The sequence below is a fragment of the Typopeltis vanoorti genome, chromosome 1 (genome assembly GCF_054136105.1).
Source record: "Typopeltis vanoorti isolate ZY-2024b chromosome 1, IOZ_Tvanoo_1.0, whole genome shotgun sequence".
NCBI classification, from domain to species: domain Eukaryota; kingdom Metazoa; phylum Arthropoda; class Arachnida; order Uropygi; family Thelyphonidae; genus Typopeltis; species Typopeltis vanoorti.
Window position 1 is genome coordinate 19,082,095 of NC_143549.1, and position 19,334 is coordinate 19,101,428.

Sequence of the window (19,334 nt, forward strand, 5' to 3'; positions counted from 1 at the left end):
TTCTATCACCTCCTTTATGAAGTGATACAATCTTGCTTTCTTTTCACTCCTTTGGAAATTGACCCAATGTATGACTGATATTAAACATGCCAAGGTAGACATCAGCTCCCTGACACATTCCTTCAAAACAGTATGAAAAGATGTTTAAGTTAGTGAGGGAATTTTTATCAGATTAATCCTGAGGGGATTATAAAAAAAATAGAAGGCAAGGGAGGAAGAACCAGAAGCCATTCCTATAATTTATATAAGAGTGAAGAGGTTTGCAAAGAATAGATTTTTTTTACAAGTCAATTTGTCAGTGAATGGAACACGTTACTGGAATATGTTAATACATGAAGTGTTAAGGATTTTAAGTTTCAATACGATAAATATGTTGTCGACTCCATGGAGTAATGGTAGTAATAATAACATTTATGGGAAAAAATGTTATGGTTTCTTGCTTACCTCCAAAATAGTCTCCTTTTGTCAGCTGTGACATTTCAACTTCATTTTCCTCTCCCTTAAAAAATGAAATTTAAGTATGTATATATATACATGTCAACAAGTTTATCAGTTATTTTATGTTGACTAATCTTTAAAAGATACCTGCGACATAGCCATAAAGCAACAAAATTTCAAGATAATCAGAGTAATAAACTTTAATGAACTGTGGTTATGGAAATGTACTTTTGTTGTAATTTTATGTAGATAGACATTAAAATATGAAATAAATATGCTTACTATTGAAATAAGTATTTAGGTCACCAGGCATTTAGCAGTAATGAATAACAATTTCATTAAAATTTATTGACACATTTCAATTATTTTAAATTATGGAATAAATTCATTCTATAGTTTAAAACAATTTTTTTGTAATTCACTCCAAATAAGTAATTCAAATTGCCGGCCTGGTTGGCCGAGCGGTTAGCGTATCCTTTCTCCAGCCAAAAGGCTGTGGGTTCGAATCCCACTGTGGGCATGGATGTTTGTGATTGTCTGTGGAAATACCAGTAGTGGTGGCGGGCAGTAGATGGTGTTGGTGGATTGAGTGGTGTACACAGAGAGATGTAGAGTAGGTGTCCTCCCTCGATGAGTCTTCGGACTCCCTGGAGGTGTCACGTAATAATAATAAATAGAGTCTTCAAGGCTTAATTTGTTGAAAAGTGATACATCATCATCATCCACTGAAAATCCTACTGCTGGATGAAGGCCTTTTCAACTGTCTTGACTTTTCTTCCTCCCATCACTCCTGTAAATTTGATATCATCATCATATGATTTTGGTTGGTGCTGTGGTCATATTTCCACCATGGAATCCATCTGGTACTTATATTGTCTATTGCTGATCTTGCCTTCAAGCAATATGCCCCTAATGCCGCTTTCATGTTTCACTCTTTTTATGATGGTAGAGACTTTGGTTTGATATCTTATCCACAAATTCCTTTTGTGATCTCATCTTGTGATACCAAGCACATTTCTTTCTGTGCTAAATTATGCTGATCTTTATTTTGGAATGTCCTTTGCCTTGGTGTCCATGTTTCACAGTCATATGTCAGTATAGGAAGAATCTTCTTCCTTAGCTTGCTGAACTTAAGAGGTTCTTTTGCTGAACATACCAACTTCTTCCATTCTAATCTCAGGTGTCTTTTTGGATATTATCCTCGCAATGCAGCTGAGGTCAATCAGTAAGTACCATCTTGAATGCTCGTTTAGCCATTCTCTCCTCACATCCAAGCCCTCTCTATCTGCAAGCTCTGATTTATCAGCTAGAAGTGTGGTTCTATAGAATTCATATAGTTCATGACTATGTCTTCTTCCCCATTCACCTGTTGTTATACCTTACAGATCCATAGACTTTTCTGAGAATTTTATTTTCAAAAATCTGGAAAACTTTTACATCTTGGTCTGTTATGTTCCAGTTTCTGCTCCATATAAAACAATATGTTCAATGATTGTCTAGTATATTTCTGTTTTAAGTCTGCTTGCTCGAATTTTGGAAGACAGTAAATGATTAGTTCTTTTATTTCTGTACTAATTTTATTATCTTGAGTAATCAATGTCCTAAGATATTTGAAGGAAGCAGCACTTTTAAATTTTAAGTTATCAATGGTAAACTGATAATTTTCCCCTTCATTGTAATTTCTGCATACCTTTCAATATTCAGTTTTATCCTGGTTGATTAATAATCCTAGTTTTTCAGCAGCTGTTTTAAGTTTTACACATGGTTATTCTAATGTCTTCAGCATTTTCTCCAAAAGGACATCTCCTTGCTTCAATCATTTCTTTATATCAAATTCTATTAGCCAATGCCATGCTTTGGCTGACAGTGGTGCAGATTTTGATTATACATTTTATGATGTGTTAGCTTATGAGGTATTCCTACTTCATCTAATACTAGGAATACCTAGTATTAGATATGTGAATCTTTTTCTTGTTTTTTAACTTCAAGAATAGAACCAGTTAGAAAATAGTCACTATCACACTCAGCTCCTCTGAGGCTCCGAATATTCTAAATGCAATTTTTGTCTTTTACTGATTATGATATAGGAAGAATACACTGGTTAAAAACTTTCCTTTTCCTTTTCAGGCATAATGGAAATTGGCTTTTGAATACTGATAATTTTTCAAATGCTCTCCACCCAAGCATTGTGCATCTTTCAGTTTTATCGTTGATATTTTTATCCATTGAACTCCATTGTCCTAGTTATGTGTAATGATCTAATTCAGTTTATTCATTATTGATTTATATTATTTCCATACATAACTATTGAATATAACTTGGATCTTTTTTAGGTTTATCTTCCCAGTTATTTTGCTAGCAATTTGGAATTCATGGGTACAAGTCTGTAATTCATGTGCATTAAAGATAGCATGTGAAGTAAAGATAACTGGGCCACCTGCAAACCATAAATGGCTTAAACATATTCTATTTATCTTCAGAACCTTTTTTCTTCACAATCAAGAAATTTGAAAGGCATGCTGTGCGTAGTTTCGGAGATGTGTCAACTTGTCTTATGCCTCTCTGTATTTCCATGGTAGAGGTGTTTCTACTGAAATGAAATGCTGCTTTTGCATTGGTGTTTGCACATTTAAATTTAATGGTCCTGATATTTTATTTATTGTCTCTGTAGCACAATTGGAAGAACAGCAGAACATTGCACCCTTCAGTTGGAAAAGAAGAGTGCATTCAATTATCGTTGTGACAAGAGGAATCTTTATATGGACTGTTTCAATCAAAGCTGAGTTAGTCGATCTCATATGGGGATAGCAGCATTTTTTCTCCCAGAAACTTGAGTTTTTTGATCTGCATATAGTCAAATCACCTATGAGAACACACAATTTAGAGACAAAAAGATGCTGTTGATGGTAGTAGTACCATTGTGTTGTAATTGGAGAATTAAGTAGTGGGAGATGGCGAGATGTATGTAGTGGAGTAGAGCATCCTCCTATGATGAGTCCTTGGACTCCTTTGGAGGTGTTACAATGTAATATAATAATATATGGCTCCCCACTTGCTGGTTTCTTAATGCTTTTAAAGAATCAGAGGCTTTCTCATAATCAGTGAAACAAACAATGGTAGCTGGTATTCATTACACCATTCAATAATCGATTGCACAAATTAAATATGGTTGAATGTGTTAAAGCTTCTTTGAAAGCTTGCCTATTCTTTTGGATGTGCAAGGTTTAGAGTTCCACAAAGCCTGTGAGCAAAGACTTTTGTAAATGCTTTGTAAACTACCAGTAGACTGACAGGTCGATAGTTCTTCAAGTCTTCTACTTCACTTTTTATGTGTATCAGAAAATAAGGGTAGCCTTTTTCCACGCTCTTTGTGCATCATTTTTCTTCAGACATAAGGTAAAAAAGTTTTGCCAAGTTTCAGTAGATCTTTTTTTACCTGCTTTTAGAAGTTCAGATATGAAAACATCCTCACCTGCAGTTTTTCCATTTTGACATGCTCCACAACTTCTGGTAGAATTTGTGGCACCTCAATTATTTCGTGTAGTTTTCTTCTATATTATATCAAGATGATATAATCATCTTGATATAATATTGAGTAAAAGTCTTCAATTATTTTTGTTACGGCATATCCATCTTCTCTGGCTATGTTCCCATATTATTTGACTGCAACCATCTTTCTATTACTTTTCATCAATTGTTGTTTAGCTTATTTTGAGACTACAATTACCTTCAATTGTTTGCTGTATAAGTTTACAACTGAATTTTCTTATTTCTTCCATGATACATCTTCTTAATGTTTTGTGCAATTCAGTGTATCCAGTTTTATTTCTGTGAGTTGCAATGAAGCTTGCTTCATTTCTTCATAAGCTGTTTTGTTTCAGTTCTGTGGTAGCTATTTCAAGTGAGCAAGTACCAGAGAACCGAAAAAAAATTTTAATATAGATGACAATCTTGATCCACACAAAAGTAAAGACATAATCTATATTAAGATTTTTGAAAATGTTTGTTGTTTAGTTATGTTGTAATATATCTTCTTTTTTTTTTTTTAATGTTAAGTGTGTGTGTTTTTTGATTTGATCTTTGAAACATTTTTCTTCTATCTTTTTGGCAAATTTAATTGAACCTTACAGCATTACCATTCAAGGGTCACTTCCATTTGAAAGTGTTGATAATGGAATAGTCCTGAAAGATGTTTTTCTTGCTGCTGAGGATAAAGTCCATTTCACTAGTTTTTCCATTTGGACTTTAATGTATCCACTGACTATGTTTTTTGTTTTTTTTTCCTGAAGAAAGAACTCGTGATGTACAGGTTTTCTTTTATACAATATAATGATGAACATATGAGTTTAGATAATATGAACTTATCTCTTTCTATAAATATCCTGGATATCAGTAAAGTTGTGGGACTGAATGGTATTTCACCACGGGTTTTTGAGAGAATGTGCTGAAGAATTGACAGCTCCGTTGACCTGGCTATTCAATGAAAGTCTGGCTACGGGAAAGGTACTCAAGGAATGAAAGAAAGGTAAGATGGTGCCATTGCATAAGGGCAGTAGCAGAATGGATATGTCTAACTATAGGCTAGTTCGTGTTTCATCAGTAGTTGTTAAGATCTTGGAGAAATTAATGAGGGACAATATATAGTGTTTGGAAAATGAGGGTAATGTTATCTGGGAGAGTAGACATGGATTTGTTGAGGAGCACTCTTGCTTTAGTAATATGATTGCCTTTTATAATAAAGTGACAAAAAAAGTTGATAAGGGAAAGGCATATATACTACCATTTTTTTTTTTGGATTTTGCAAAGGCATTTGACAGGGTGCCACATGATAAGCTGATATTTAAGTTGAAGCACATGGGTTTAGATGTCAGGTTAGTCAACTGGATTCAGGATTGGCTGTCTGATAGGTATCAGAGAGTAGTGTATGTGGGGAAGTATCAAGGAAGCAGAAGGTTACAAGTGGGATCCCACAGGGATCAGTACTAGGTATTGTTTAACATATATCGGTATTGTTTAACATATATCAGTATTGTTTAACCTTGATATCAATGACATTGTCAATAGATTGCAAGGGGGGGGATATTTAGTTGTTTGCAGATGATGTGAAGCTGGGAAGGGTTAATAGTAATATTGCAGATGCTGCAGCCCTGCAAGAGGATTTGAATAAATTGAACAGCTGGGCAAATGAATCTGGGTATTGGTTTAATACAGCAAAATACAGTCTTGCAGTCTTTGGGATACATCGATGGGAGGCTGCATACTCAAATGGAGGAGCTGTACTGGAGGATGTAGGGGAGACAAGAGATCTGGGGATGATGTATTGACATCATCCCCTAAGAAACACAAAGTCTGTCATACTGCTTCTTGAACCATTGTTCTCAGATTTGATCACCAGGATTTGAAGGGGATAAATTAACTTTGAAAAGGGTACAGAGACAGATAACAAAGATAGTTTCAGGACTGTACAATGTTAGTTATGAGGATCGGCCTAAGGAACGTTGACTGCAATATTTTGCAGATAGAAGGAGAGATGAAATGATTAAGACTTTTAAACTGTTGAGAGGTTACATGGTTGACACTGGGGAGTTCTTTCACTTGGTGGAACAGCAGGAAGGAGTGATGAAAAGGGACCATCCCTGGAAGTTGCAAAAGGAAGCTGTGAGAATGAGGAGTGGTTTCTTTGCATAGAGTGTGGTTGAACTGTGGAATGCATTGCCTGATAGAGTTATGAGAGCAAGAATGGTCAATGAGTTCAAGAAGCAGTATGACAGACTTTGTGTTTCTTAGGAAAGACCTCCCACAATGAACCTTGAATAATATACAATGACAAAATTGAAGCTTTTTAGGCTCTAACTTCAAATAATTATGATTTACAGACTGCTTGCTCAAGAGCTTTCCTATGACAAAAAAAATGGTGTGGTAATAAAAAGTGGATTTTTGATTCCTATGGTTTTCATTGTCTAATGAAATGTGAACTAACAGTTCAAAACTGGCACACCATTGAAATCCTAAATAAAAGCCAATAAATCGGTACCCTCCTGATCAATCAACCGGCCTTTTTAAAGAGATGTAGAGATAACCTTATTCCTATCTGCATCAAGTTGAAAAAAAAATTTACGTCCGCTAAAGCACTCCGTATATATGACCGCACAGAGAAAGGAATGCTTAGAGAACAGATACAAACAGCCTGCCAAAACTTAGCAGTAACTCAAAATTTAGTTTCAAAATTGCAATCATCTGAACTATTGAGCTATATAAATCCAGATATTCTATAAATACTGGAAAGAATTACTGACAATTTGGCCAAATACGCCCTGGAAAATAATAAAGAAAAACTCGAGGCCAAATTTCACAGTTTGAGACAACGCCGAAATATGGCTGCCTATCACAAGAATCCAACCAATCAGGAGATCTCCGCCCCAGTAAACACCTCCAACAATAAACAGCAAACTAGGGAGACATGGAGCGACCAACCACCAGCAAGAACCATGTGATCAACCTATCAAGCCACACCTTAAACAGTGGCAAACTTGCACTACCACCTAAAAAGGTAAACAAATTGGACTTCATTTACCACACAGAAAGAGGCATCAGGTCTCCACCCAACAATATAGCTGATAAAATACGATTAGAAACTAGTAATGTCCTGAACAATAAGAAAACCATACATAACAATTTCACAAAAACGGAACTAGCAGCAATAAAGGCATTAAAAACCAACCAAGACATAATAATAACGAAATCGAATAAAGGCAATGCCACTGTCGTCCTTGACAGGTCAACATACATACTTCAGATGAATCAACTAGTAGCCGATAACAACACCTACAAGCCGGTAAACTATAACCCAACAAACAGGATAAAAAATAAAACAGAGAAACTACTTAAGTCCGTCACTTCTTGGCCACCAGACACAGTTAAAAAACTCATACCCCACTACACCCCCCCCCTCCAAAATATATGGTGTCCCAAAAATACACAAACAAAATGTGCCGCTCCGACCTATTGTGGAAGGAATAAATAGCCCTAGTTACCACTTAGCCAAGAAATTAGTGTCGACACTGAAAGAGTTGGTAGGTCAATTCCCCTCCTACATAAAGAACACACAACACTTTATAAACAATTAGAAGAAACACACGTATAAACCACAGTGAAATTTATTTAATTGTAAATATTTCATCCTAAGTATCTTAGGACATCATCAGTACAGTATTTAAACAAAAATTAGGAATAAAATACAGTTAGGGCGCATGATTCATGCGCCCTAACTGTATGTTATTCCTAATTTTTGTTTAAATATACTGATGATGTCCTAAGATACTTAGGATGAAATATTGACAATTAAATAATTTTCACTGTGGTTTATACGTGTGTTTCTTCTAATTATGAACGCACCACAGGTTTCGTTATTAAACAAAATTAAAAACATAACACTCCACAAAGACGACTTGTTAGTCAGTTTTGACGTTTTTGCCCTTTTCACAAATGTCCCCATCAATGACACAATTCTCCTACTACAGAACAAGTTTCCACCCAACATTACGGCCCTCTTTGCCCACGTACTACAGTCCGGTTACTTCATGTGGCAAAACAAATTTTACCTACAAAAAGAAGGTACAGCCATGGGCTCCCCACTATTCCCCACCATCACACACAAAAAACTTAGCCCACTTTAAAGCCAGTATTGAAAACCTCTCGCTCCAACACACTGACATAATGGTCAGTTTTGACGTCTCCTCCCTATTCACTAATGTCCCACTCAAAGAAACCCTAGAGCTCATCCAAGCCAAGTTTCCTCCCGATATCTCAGCACTATTTCAGTTAACAATGAACCCAGGCTATTTCGTTTGGCAAGGAAAGTTTTACAAACAGATAGAGGGGACAGCCATGGGTTCACCACTTTCCCCACCCTTGGCCAATTTCTTTATGGAGACCTTTGAAGAGAAAGCCTTAAACTCCACCCCACAAAAACCCACTATTTGGCTTCGTTACATGGATGATGTGTTCGCTATTTGGCCACATGGCTCAGACTCACTCCACTCCTTCCTAACACACTTAAACAACCAACACTCCAGAGTCCAGTTCACCTTAGAAAAAGAGAAAAACAACACCCACCCACCCCTTCCTAAACACTTTAATCACTCGCCAGCATGATGGATCTTTGGTTTTCTCTGTTTACAGAAAACTCACCCATACTGGCAGATGCAATCCCCCCCCTCAACAATATGGGGTTATAAAAACATTATATAACAGGGCAAAATTAATCTGCTCAGATGACAAGGCCCTAACTACTGAACTAAACCACATACTCAACACTTTCTTAGCCAATGGCTATAACCCCCAAAAAATCCAAAAAATACTAAAACCAGTAAACCACAACCCCCCTCCCCCCCCTTCACAATAAAGATTACACCAAATCTATCACCATCCCCTACATCCAGGCCACCTCTGAGAAAATAACCAATATCCTCAAAAAATATGACCTTACTTCTTGTTACAGACCATATAAAAAGTTGTAATCCCTTATCCGCTCTACCAAAGACCAACCACTTCCCCTAGACCTACCTGGTGTATACCAGGTCCCTTGCAGCTGCAAATTGTCCTACTTTGGCCAAACAGGCAGAACAACAAATATCAGGATTTCAGAACACCAAGACTACATCTGGTTTCACCAGTACAGCAGCTCTGGGCTGGCAGACCATGCCTTAGATACCCACCATAGAATTCGTTGGAAGAAAACAAAAATAATACACCGCAGCAAGTTTAAACACGAAAGATTATTCAAGGAGTCATCAGCAGCTCTAAAAAACGTTCCTAACCTCAACAAATTTGGGTGCATAAAACTACCCCAAATCTGGGAGACTTGGGGTAGTTTATGGTCACAATTTTTTGTGCACTAATCAAAGCTGCATATATCATGGGATATATGCGGCTTTGATTTGGACACAACAAAAAGTCTGTACATAGACTTGTTGTTGTGCCCAATGTAATTCTACAACCAACAGATAATATTAATAATAGGACTCTAGCATTGATGTGTATATATATATATATATATTTTTTTTTTTTTTTTTTTCACTAGAGGTCAGGCCAGCAATTGTTGTAACGGTTGGTCAGTGTAGTGTAGCTTGTTCTGTATATAGTACATATGCTCCAGAAGATGACCTTGATGTAAAGGTGGAATGTAGAGTTTAGTTATATTAAACTAAAGTTTTACTCAAACGTTGTAGTTGTCTCCATAATTTTCAAAAATGTAAAAGTTAATAAAATGCAAATGTATGAGTTTCTGTATATCCCTTTAGGTACATATCAGGAGATTGATGATGATGATAATCATATGGGCTCCTGGAAGAGTTCACATCATTTAAGTGATAATAAGTGCATATGGATATTCCATTTAGAAAAGTATAAATTAAAGGTACCAAGAAATTATATACTTGGTTTAAACCTTTATCTACGTACAAGCAACAATCAAAGTTTGTGCCTGAAGTATTTTCCCCATTGGGGTAACTCTCATATAGATGCTAATGACTTTACATCGCCTGCCTTATTATCACACAATGCCAAGTACATATACTTGTGGACATGTATAATGTTATGTAATATGGAAAAGGTCACTATCCAAACCAATTTCTACCCTTAAAAGAACTGGGAGATGGATTGAGTCCTTGACTCTTTATCCCATCATCTGAATGAAGAGGATCTGTGTGGATGGGGTGTTATTGAGCTAAAGGCTCTAATCATAGCTAGATAACGACAATAGCCGAGCCTCAGTTAAAACTTCATTGGCTCAGCATTGCCATTTGTTATTCTGGAAGTCCTAAAAAAGGACTTCTGGCAAAAGCTGCTCTCTGCAGAAGTGATATTTTCATATACGAATAGCCAAAAGGTGTCACAACTTATTATTAAAATACTCTGTATTTGAGATAGTTGTTAGAAGTTCATACTATAAATTAAAGATACCAAGAAATTATATATTTGGTTTAAACTTTTATTCAAGTGTAAGCAAAGTTTGTGCCTGAAGTAGTTTCAGGATAGGGGCAACTCATATATAGAAGGATTAAACCAAGTATATGTATTTTTAATTTATAGTATAACCTAGTTGAAAAACTTCAAACAAATATTTAGAAACTGTTACATTGCTGACTACAAAGCAAGAAATTAAGACCAATGGAGAAAATACTATGTTCAATCTGATGGTATTGATTAGGATGGGATGTATATCAGCAGTACATGGAAAGTAATAAAAAAAATACATCAATGATGCAATATCAAAATGTGTCCATAGTTAAAAGAACAAATAGAGTAGGCAAGATGGATGTGCAATTAAGCAGGAGATTCGTAAAAAAAAAAGTGTGGAAGGAATACCATGTGCCTGAGGATGATGTCAATTATGAAAATTATAAGGCACAGGTTAAAGAGCTATAAAAACTACTGTATGAAAAGCAAAGTGAAAAACTATGAAAGGAAACTGGCTCTGCAGGCCTAAAGACACCTAGAAGAATTCTATCATTATGTTTCAAACAAAAGAAAGAACGCACATGAAAGAACAACTCCACTAAATATAGATAGTATGTGGTTAATAGTATGTGGAATTAATGAGTGCCAATTTTACTAAAAGCTATCAACCAGGTGTATGCAACACAGACATCAATGCTACCTCTACAATGGAGGAAGAAACTGAGCCACAGCTGGCACTCTGTGCCCAAGAGTTCTTTGTTATAGCTTCACCTTGTGATTATATTGATGCACAGATAATGGCCTGTTAGTTTCTGGCTGAAATATTGCAATAATATATTTATAATATAATTATAATATTATAATGTATAATAATATTATATAATAATATAATACATTATATAATTATTATAATATAATAATTATTCTCTTTTTTTATTTATTTTTCTTGTGAGTGAGTGTGTTTAATAATTGTTACTGTCACAAGTGCCATTAAAACTCAGAATACCAGCAGATGTTTATTTTAGCATGCACACTTGTACGTGCTAAAATAGATTTCCGCTGACTTATCACTACTTTTGACTTGGCTGTATAATTTGAGCCAACACAGGGAAGATTCCAAAGGAGTGGAAAGAATGTATGATGATCCCAAGGAAGGCACAAGGATCTAATGGTACATCAGTATCTCTGGAGTGGTAGTAAAGACTAGTAAGAGATTGCATATACAGAAATGAGTTGAGAGAGAATCTATACTTTGCAAGGAATAGCATGAGTTTACTAAGAGAGGTCCATGCTTGAGTAATTACCCACATTTTATAATAATTTTACAGTTAAATTAGACGAGAGCAATTCATACACCATGATACTTTTGGACTTGGCTAAGGCTTTTGACAAGATACAGCATGGACAACTATTGCATAAGTTGAAGAATGTGGGATTAGATTATAAACTATTAGTCTGAAAAAGAAAATAGATCATTGACTAATATCAAAACGTGACCATGATGTAGGGAATGACAATGGATATTTTTGTGGTCTCAAAAAATTTATCACAAAATATCCATTGCCATTCTCTACACAAACTGGAAAGAATAAGCACAAAGACAGATTTTCATGATCGTCAACACTAATACTTATAACAGGGTGGGGGAAAAAAAAGGTAGTAGATTAAATAATGTGCATGTGAGCAAACAAAGGTACTGTTACTGCTATCACCTTCTGTGGTATATAACGTATATCATCATCATTTAATGGGCACCTACATGGATGCAGTGATTTGCACTTGGTGAAAAGTCAGACCTAAGACTCACTATGAGAAACCCAAACTATCAACACAATACCTATCATACTTCTCCTTGAAATCATTAACTAACAAAGCACCCACAACTGGCACAAGCAACCTATTCCATTCATTCACCACACTCATATTCAACTTCCAGGGATGACCTCCTGTTGATCTTGTCCCTCTAGCCAAATGCTGAAAAGTTTCCCCAGCTTCAATCCTATAAAAGCCTTTAAGTAAATTAAATGTGTTTTTTTTCTCATATTGCCCAACTTTTCCAATTCACACACCCTCATAATAGTAATAATAATAAAACTTATTATTATGGGCAACTCCAAGGCGTTCTTAGACTCATCGAGGAGAGTCCCTAAACATTAAACATCATGTCAAGAACTATCCAACGTTTGTGCAGTATCTATCTTACTTTGCTTTAAACTCATTCACAGTCATGGCACCCACAACAGACCCTGGCAACCTATTCCACTCATTCACTACTCTCCAAACAAAAAACCTTGTTCTAACACCCTTACTACACTCATACTCAGTTCCATGAATGGCCCTAGTTCTCCCACCAACAACACACCTGTTCTGAAAAATTTGCTTTGAATTAATCTTATAAAAACCTCAGTAATTTATATGTCTCAATTATATCACCCCTTTTCTACCTATAAACCAGTTTCTGTAACCAACAAATCTTCAACCTGTTCTTCAAAAGGTTCGTTCCATTGAGTGGCGCTAGTATAGCCGTAGCACGGCGGTGAATTTGAGCTGTGCAGAAGAAAGTGATTTTTAATTCGGTGAATAGTCCGTTTTTCACCCGTTTTTCTACGTTTTTGAGTGCTAAATTGTTTCTCTGAATACGAGTGTACTTCAGTGGTTGTTTTTTGGAAGTTAGTTGCTGTCGCGATATAATATATTTTGGTTACCGTCGGAATCGAATGCATAATGGTGGAAGACAAAATGAAGCTAAGTTTTCATTACTGTATTTAGTTATATTTCATTTTATTTAATTATATTTAGTGAACTTATATGTTTTGTTTTGCTTGTAATTGTTTGTACTTTTTTTCCTTATTTATTTAACGGAATTTATTAATTGAATAATTATTAAAGATTACGCTACTCGGCAGTAAGGAATGATGGCGGATTCAGCTGCAGTCGCAAGTGGCGTATCGCCAAGTCCTCCGCCATTTAAGAACTCTATTATAAGCAATATCATAAGGGACTTTGTGGCATGCAGTACTTGCGGCATGCGTGCGTCTCGGGAATTGGATATGTGGCTTGTGAAAGAGAGTATATGTGTGCAAAATCAGGCAGTTGGAGGAAATAAGTGCATTAGAAATATCGATATCCGACCTTGTTGCTGCAGGAATGGGGAATGAATGTAGGAAGACAAGTAGTGTGATAGGAGAGAATGAAAAATATATATATGTGAATGAGAAAATAATAGTTGATAGTGTGGAAGGTGTGAGTGACTGTGAAAGTTTAGGAGATGGTTTTGTTTTTTGAGAGTGAATTTAGATTAAGAGTGACTGACCTGCAGAGGGAGATAGATGAGCTGAAAGAGGAGGTGAAATGTCTTGTGAATGAGAGCAGAAGTATGAAGGATAAGATTAGGAGAATGGAAGAGATAAATGCAAGGCGAATCAGAGTAGGGGAGAGAGAATTTTGGGAGTATGAGTGAGAGATATGGGGGTGCTAGAAGAGGAGAGAATGGAAACAGCAGAAGAGAGAGAATGAGAGAGAGAGGTATGGGAATGCTAGCAGACGAGAGGATGGAACAGTAGGAGAGACAGAATGAGAGAGAGAGAGATATGGAAGTGCTAGAAGAGGAGAGAATTGAAACGGTAGGAGAGATGGAATGAGAGAGAGGTATGGAAATGCTAGAAGACAAGAGGATGGAAACAGTAGGAGAGACAGAATGAGAGAGGGATATGGAAGTGCTAGAAGTGGAGAAAATGGAAACAGTAGGAGAGAGGGAATGAGAGAGATGTATGGGAGTGCTAGAAGAGGAGAGAATGGAAACAGTAGGAGAGAGGTATAATGTGTAGCGACTCAATGATCAGTGGTGTTCAAGATAGGATGTGTGAGGAGTGTTTGCCAGGAGGAACAATAGAAAGGGTGGCTATGGCAATTAAGAGAGGTAAAAGGGTGGATGGGATGATTGTGATGGTAGGAACGAATGACTTGAGTGGTAACGTAAGTCGGGCAGTGAGAGATATGAGATTTTTGCTTGAGGCTGTATGGAAGAAGACAGAGAGAGAGGAAAAATAGTGTGCATGTTGCCTAGGTATGATAATGATGAGCTGAGCAGAAGAGAGGTGATATTGAATGGCATAATAGCGAGAATGTGTGACAAGAGAAAACTCGTATATGTGGATGCTTGGAGTGGGATCGAGGAAAGAGAGTAATTGTATGCAAGAGACCGCTTACATTTGAATGAGGAAGGACGTAGACATCTGGAGAGATTGCTGTTCTGAATGAGTCAGTGTGTACCAAGGAGGATGATAGCAGGGGTGGCATCTTGTGGGAATGGATACTTGGGAGAAGGGAGACGATGTCAGGTAACACTGAGCCCAGGGGAGTCTAGAAGGGATAATGCTGGGTATAGAAACAATGGCATTTATATGCTTTATACTAATGCCAGGAGTACCTGGAATAAGGGAGAGGAATTGGTGGGGCAGATAGCATCAGCCTGGCCAAAAATTATTGGAATCACTGAGAGGTGATTGACAGAAGGGGATATAACAACAGGCATAGAAGTCACTGGCTGTAGCATTTTTCGTCAGGATAGGAGGGGAAAGCGTGGTGGTGGGGTACTGCTAATGATAAGTGATGACCTATGTCCTCTAAGAGTGGAGGCTTTGGAAGGAAGTGAGACAAATGATTTTGAGAGCGTATGGTGTGAGGTAGAGGTAGGCAAGACAGGATATTTAGTGGGGTGTTGCTACAGACCCAGGAGCACAGAGGATGGGGACCAGGAGATGTTTAGACAGCTAAGTTTGGCAAGTGCAAGAAGAATGATTGTTATGGGAGATTTTAACTACAGTAGTATAAATTGGAGAGAGGAAGATGCATGTAGCAATAGGGGAATGGAATTTCTAGAATTCTTGAGGGACAAATGTCTTAGGCAACATGTAACAGAGGAAACAAAGGTTCAAGAGTTTTGGATTTGGTTATAGCATCAGAAGAGTTGTTAATAACTGAGTTGACATCTCTCCCACCAATTGCAGAGAGTGACCATATGGTTTTGACTTGGAAAATGAATAGATATGCAGGAGTATCAAAGAGACGGGAACTTATGTGAAATTATAATGCAGGTGATTATAATAGTCTTAGACGTCAACTTTGGGAAGTTTCATGGAGGAAGGAATTGGAAGGCCGGGATATCATTAGTGCGTGGGAAATTGTGAAAGAATATTTGTTAGCAGCAATGGTAAGTTGTATACCATGAGTGAAGAAGAGGACACAATTTGGAGTAAAGTGGATGACAAACAATATTAAACAGGAATTGCATGCGAAAAAGAGGCTATGGAAGAGATATAAGGAGACAGGTGAAGAGAAGATACATGAAGAATATAAGACACAGGCCAGAAGAGTGACTAGTGTGGTAAGGAAAGCAAAACTGGAATATGAGAGGAGATTGGCCCTAAGATCAAAAGAAAATCCTAGGGAATTTTTTTTAGCTATGCGGCCAGTAGGAGGAGAAATGACTGTGGAAGAATGATATTGTGGGATAAAAATGGGAATAGAGTGACTGATGCAGAGGACATAGTGGAATTGTTCAATGAACACTTTATTGGAGTATTTCATCCTAGAGGAGTCAGTTTTAATGCTAGAGGAATAGGGCTGATTTGAGGTTTAGAGGTACAGGAGGAGAGTGTGTTTCAGATACTGCGTACTCTGGATGTCAGTAAAGCTTTGGAACTGGATGGTATTTCACGAGTTTTGAGAGAATGTGCTAGGGAACTGACAGTGCCTTTAACTTGGCTTTTCAACGAAAGTCTGGCTTCGGCAAAGGTGCCCAGGGAATGGAAGGAAGGTGAGATAGTGCCATTGCATAAGGGCAGTAGCAGACTGGAAGTGTCTGATTATAGGCCAGTTTGTGTGTTATCAGTAGTTAGTAAGATCTTGGAGAAAGTACTGAGGAACCATACACAGCATTGGGCAGATGAGAGTAATGTTATCTGTGAGAGTCAACATGGATTTGTGAAGGGACGCTCTTGTTTTAGCAATATGCTAGCCTTTTATGATAAAGTTACAAGAGCATTAGATGAGGGAAAGGCATATACTGCCATTTTCTTAGACTTAGTGAAGGCATTTGACCAGGTGCCACATGATAAGTTGATATTTAAGTTGCAGTACATGGGTCTGGATGTCATATTGGTCAACTGGATTCAGGATTGGCTGTCTGATAGGTATCAGAGAGTTGTGTATTGTGGAGCAGTTTGAAGGAGGCAGAGGGTTACATGTGGGATCCAACAGAGCTCAGTACTAGGACCTATATTGTTTAACCTTTATATCAATGACATTACCAGTGGATCGCAAGGGGGATATCCAGTTGTTTGCGGATTATGCGAAGCTGGGAAGGATTATTAGTAATAGTGCAGATGTGGTAGCCCTGCAAGAGGATTTAAATAAGCTAGATAGATGGGCAAATTAATGGTTGTGTCGGTTTAATGCAGCAAAATGTAAGGTCTTGAGGTTTGGGAAACATCGATGGGATGCTGCATACTCTATGGGAGGAGTTATACTGGAGGAAGTAGGGGAGACAAGAGATCTGGGGTTGATGATTGATAGAAACCTGAAGTTTAAGGGACATATTGCAAAGGTGGTGAAGGTAACACAGAGGATTGCTGCAATTATGAGAAAGACACTGACCTGCAAAGATAAGAGGGTTATCATTCCGTTGTATAAGTCTCTGATCAGACCACACTTGGACTATTGTTCTCAGATATGGTCCCCAGGATTTGAAGGGGATAAATTAACTGTGGAAAGGATACAAAGACGGATGACCAAGATGGTTTCAGGACTGTACAAATATAGTTATGAGGATTGGCTGAGGGAATGTGGACTGCAGAGTTTGGTGGATAGAAGAAGGAGAGGTGATATGATTGAGACTTTTAAACTGTTAAGAGGTGGTTACAGTGTGTACACTGGGGAGTTCTTTTGTTTGGTTGAACAGTGGGAAGGAGTGATGACAAGAAGCCATCCCTGGAAGTTACGAAAGGAAACTGTGAGCAAAAGGGTAAGGAGTGGTTTCTTTGCGTGGAGGGTGGTTGAACTGTGGAATGCATTGCCTGATGGAGTGGTGGGAGCGAGAACGGTCAATGAGTTTAAAGAGTGGTATGACAGACTTTGTATTTCTTAGGAGGGGACCTCCCCTCGATGAGTCTTGACAGACTTTATGTTCTTAGGAAGGACCTCCCACGATGAGTCTTTTGACTCCATTGAGGCCTGAATAATAATAATAATAGATCTGCTACAATCTTGGTCACTTGTCTCTGGATCCTCTCCACCTCCTCCTCATTGCTAAGAAACCTGGTGCCCAGATCTGTGTGTAGTAGCCGACGTGGTTTTATCAAGGCTCGATAAAGAGGAACAACAACCTGCTTGTCTCTGCTCGTCAAAGTAATTTTCAGTAATCAAGTGATCTGATGAGCTGCTTTAGATACTTTTGCTATGTGTCTCCATCCACACATAATAACTCCCTTATATCTGCTTGTTAGCATGTTCTTTAATAACCAAGTAATCCTGTGAGTTACCCTAGGATACTTTAGAAATATAACCTATAAACTTCAGCTCTCTATCTTCTACTACTACTCCCAAATCCCTGGTTTCATCAATTTCCTTTTTGTTATACCTTTTGAGATGCAAAGCTTACATGCTGTGTATCAGCTTACACAGCTTAGAAACTGTGTAAGCTGGTTGGACCACTGCTGCTTAATTATTTCCTATATCATTTATGTACAAATTAAGCAGCAGTGGTCCAAGCACAGTTCACAGCACACCACTAGTCATCTGCCTTGTCCTGGATTCTGCATCTTCATATACTAATTTTTGGCTTTGGCATCTATTCATCAGCCCCACCCCCTTTTATCTATATTACCAATTTCCTATCCATCCTAATTTTTTGCAGTTTACATAAGAGAGTTCAATGTAGCATCCTGTTATCCTTGTACTAGTTATGATTTAGCTGGTCACACTTCCTCCTAATCTAACAGTATGATCATGTTGCCATCACCTTTATCAAACTCAGTTGTCACCCTATTTAAAAGTTAGTAGATTACTAAAACATGACCAACCCTTCAACATGCTGCCTCTCATAGAGTATCATTCCTATCCACTCATTTCCTGAAATTTCATTTTGACCAGTTTTTCCGGTAGTACTTTTACCTCCTGAGATACCAATTGGTCTATAATTTGCTAGCATCGACACAGATTTTCCTTTATGCAAAGAAATTATTTTTCCCTGCATCCACTCTCTTGCGACCTTGCCAGAGCTGAGATTTAAAAGCCCAGTCAAAGGCATTGCCAGTTCCCTGTACATTCTCATAAAATGTGAGCAAATATCCCATCCAATTCCATAGCCGCATTTGCATTCAGATTCTGCAATTTCTTTAGTACCTCCACTTCTTCAATCTCTGTTCTCACATCAGTCCTTGTCATCTGTGCCATAACAATATCTTCACTTCGATGATATACCCTTGCAAAATGATCACTCAGTAAGTCAAGAATTTCGTCTGTATCTGTTGCCTCTCTGCCATCTGCACTCATTAAAGTTATCTTTTCATACACATTCTTCCTCCTGCTTGCCACATAATGAAAAAACTCGAGGAGATTTCCTTTTGCCTGTTTGCTAATTTCTTCTTATAATCTGAATTATACTCTAATTGAGTTGACCTAAGATCAGGGGTGATACTGCTTCCTCCAGATATCCCTTAACTATTGCCCATGCATTGTGAACATCCTTCACTTGCAGATATTTATGTTATGGTACTGCTTCAAGTTGCCTCCTAAGTGTATCATAATAACCTACCTTATAGTTCCACGTATACATTTCTTAACTGGAATTTCCACATGTTTTGCTACTTGCAAAGTCAAGACCACACGATCACTTTTCTCAACTGCAGGTAATATAGCCACCTTAGTTATGGATA

General features: G+C 37.5%; 1 protein-coding gene across 4 annotated transcripts in view; it reads right to left on the reverse strand.

The window, feature by feature from the left end:
- Positions 1-19,334, reverse strand: part of LOC150109819 (cAMP-dependent protein kinase type II regulatory subunit-like) — a 487,212-nt gene that overhangs the window by 105,047 nt on the left and 362,831 nt on the right. For all 4 annotated transcript variants that reach the window (XM_090413727.1, XM_090413588.1, XM_090413646.1 and 1 more), the window contains one exon: positions 445-499. In XM_090413727.1, coding sequence (XP_090269853.1) covers positions 445-499 — 55 coding nt within the window. The remainder of the gene's footprint in view (positions 1-444; positions 500-19,334) is intronic.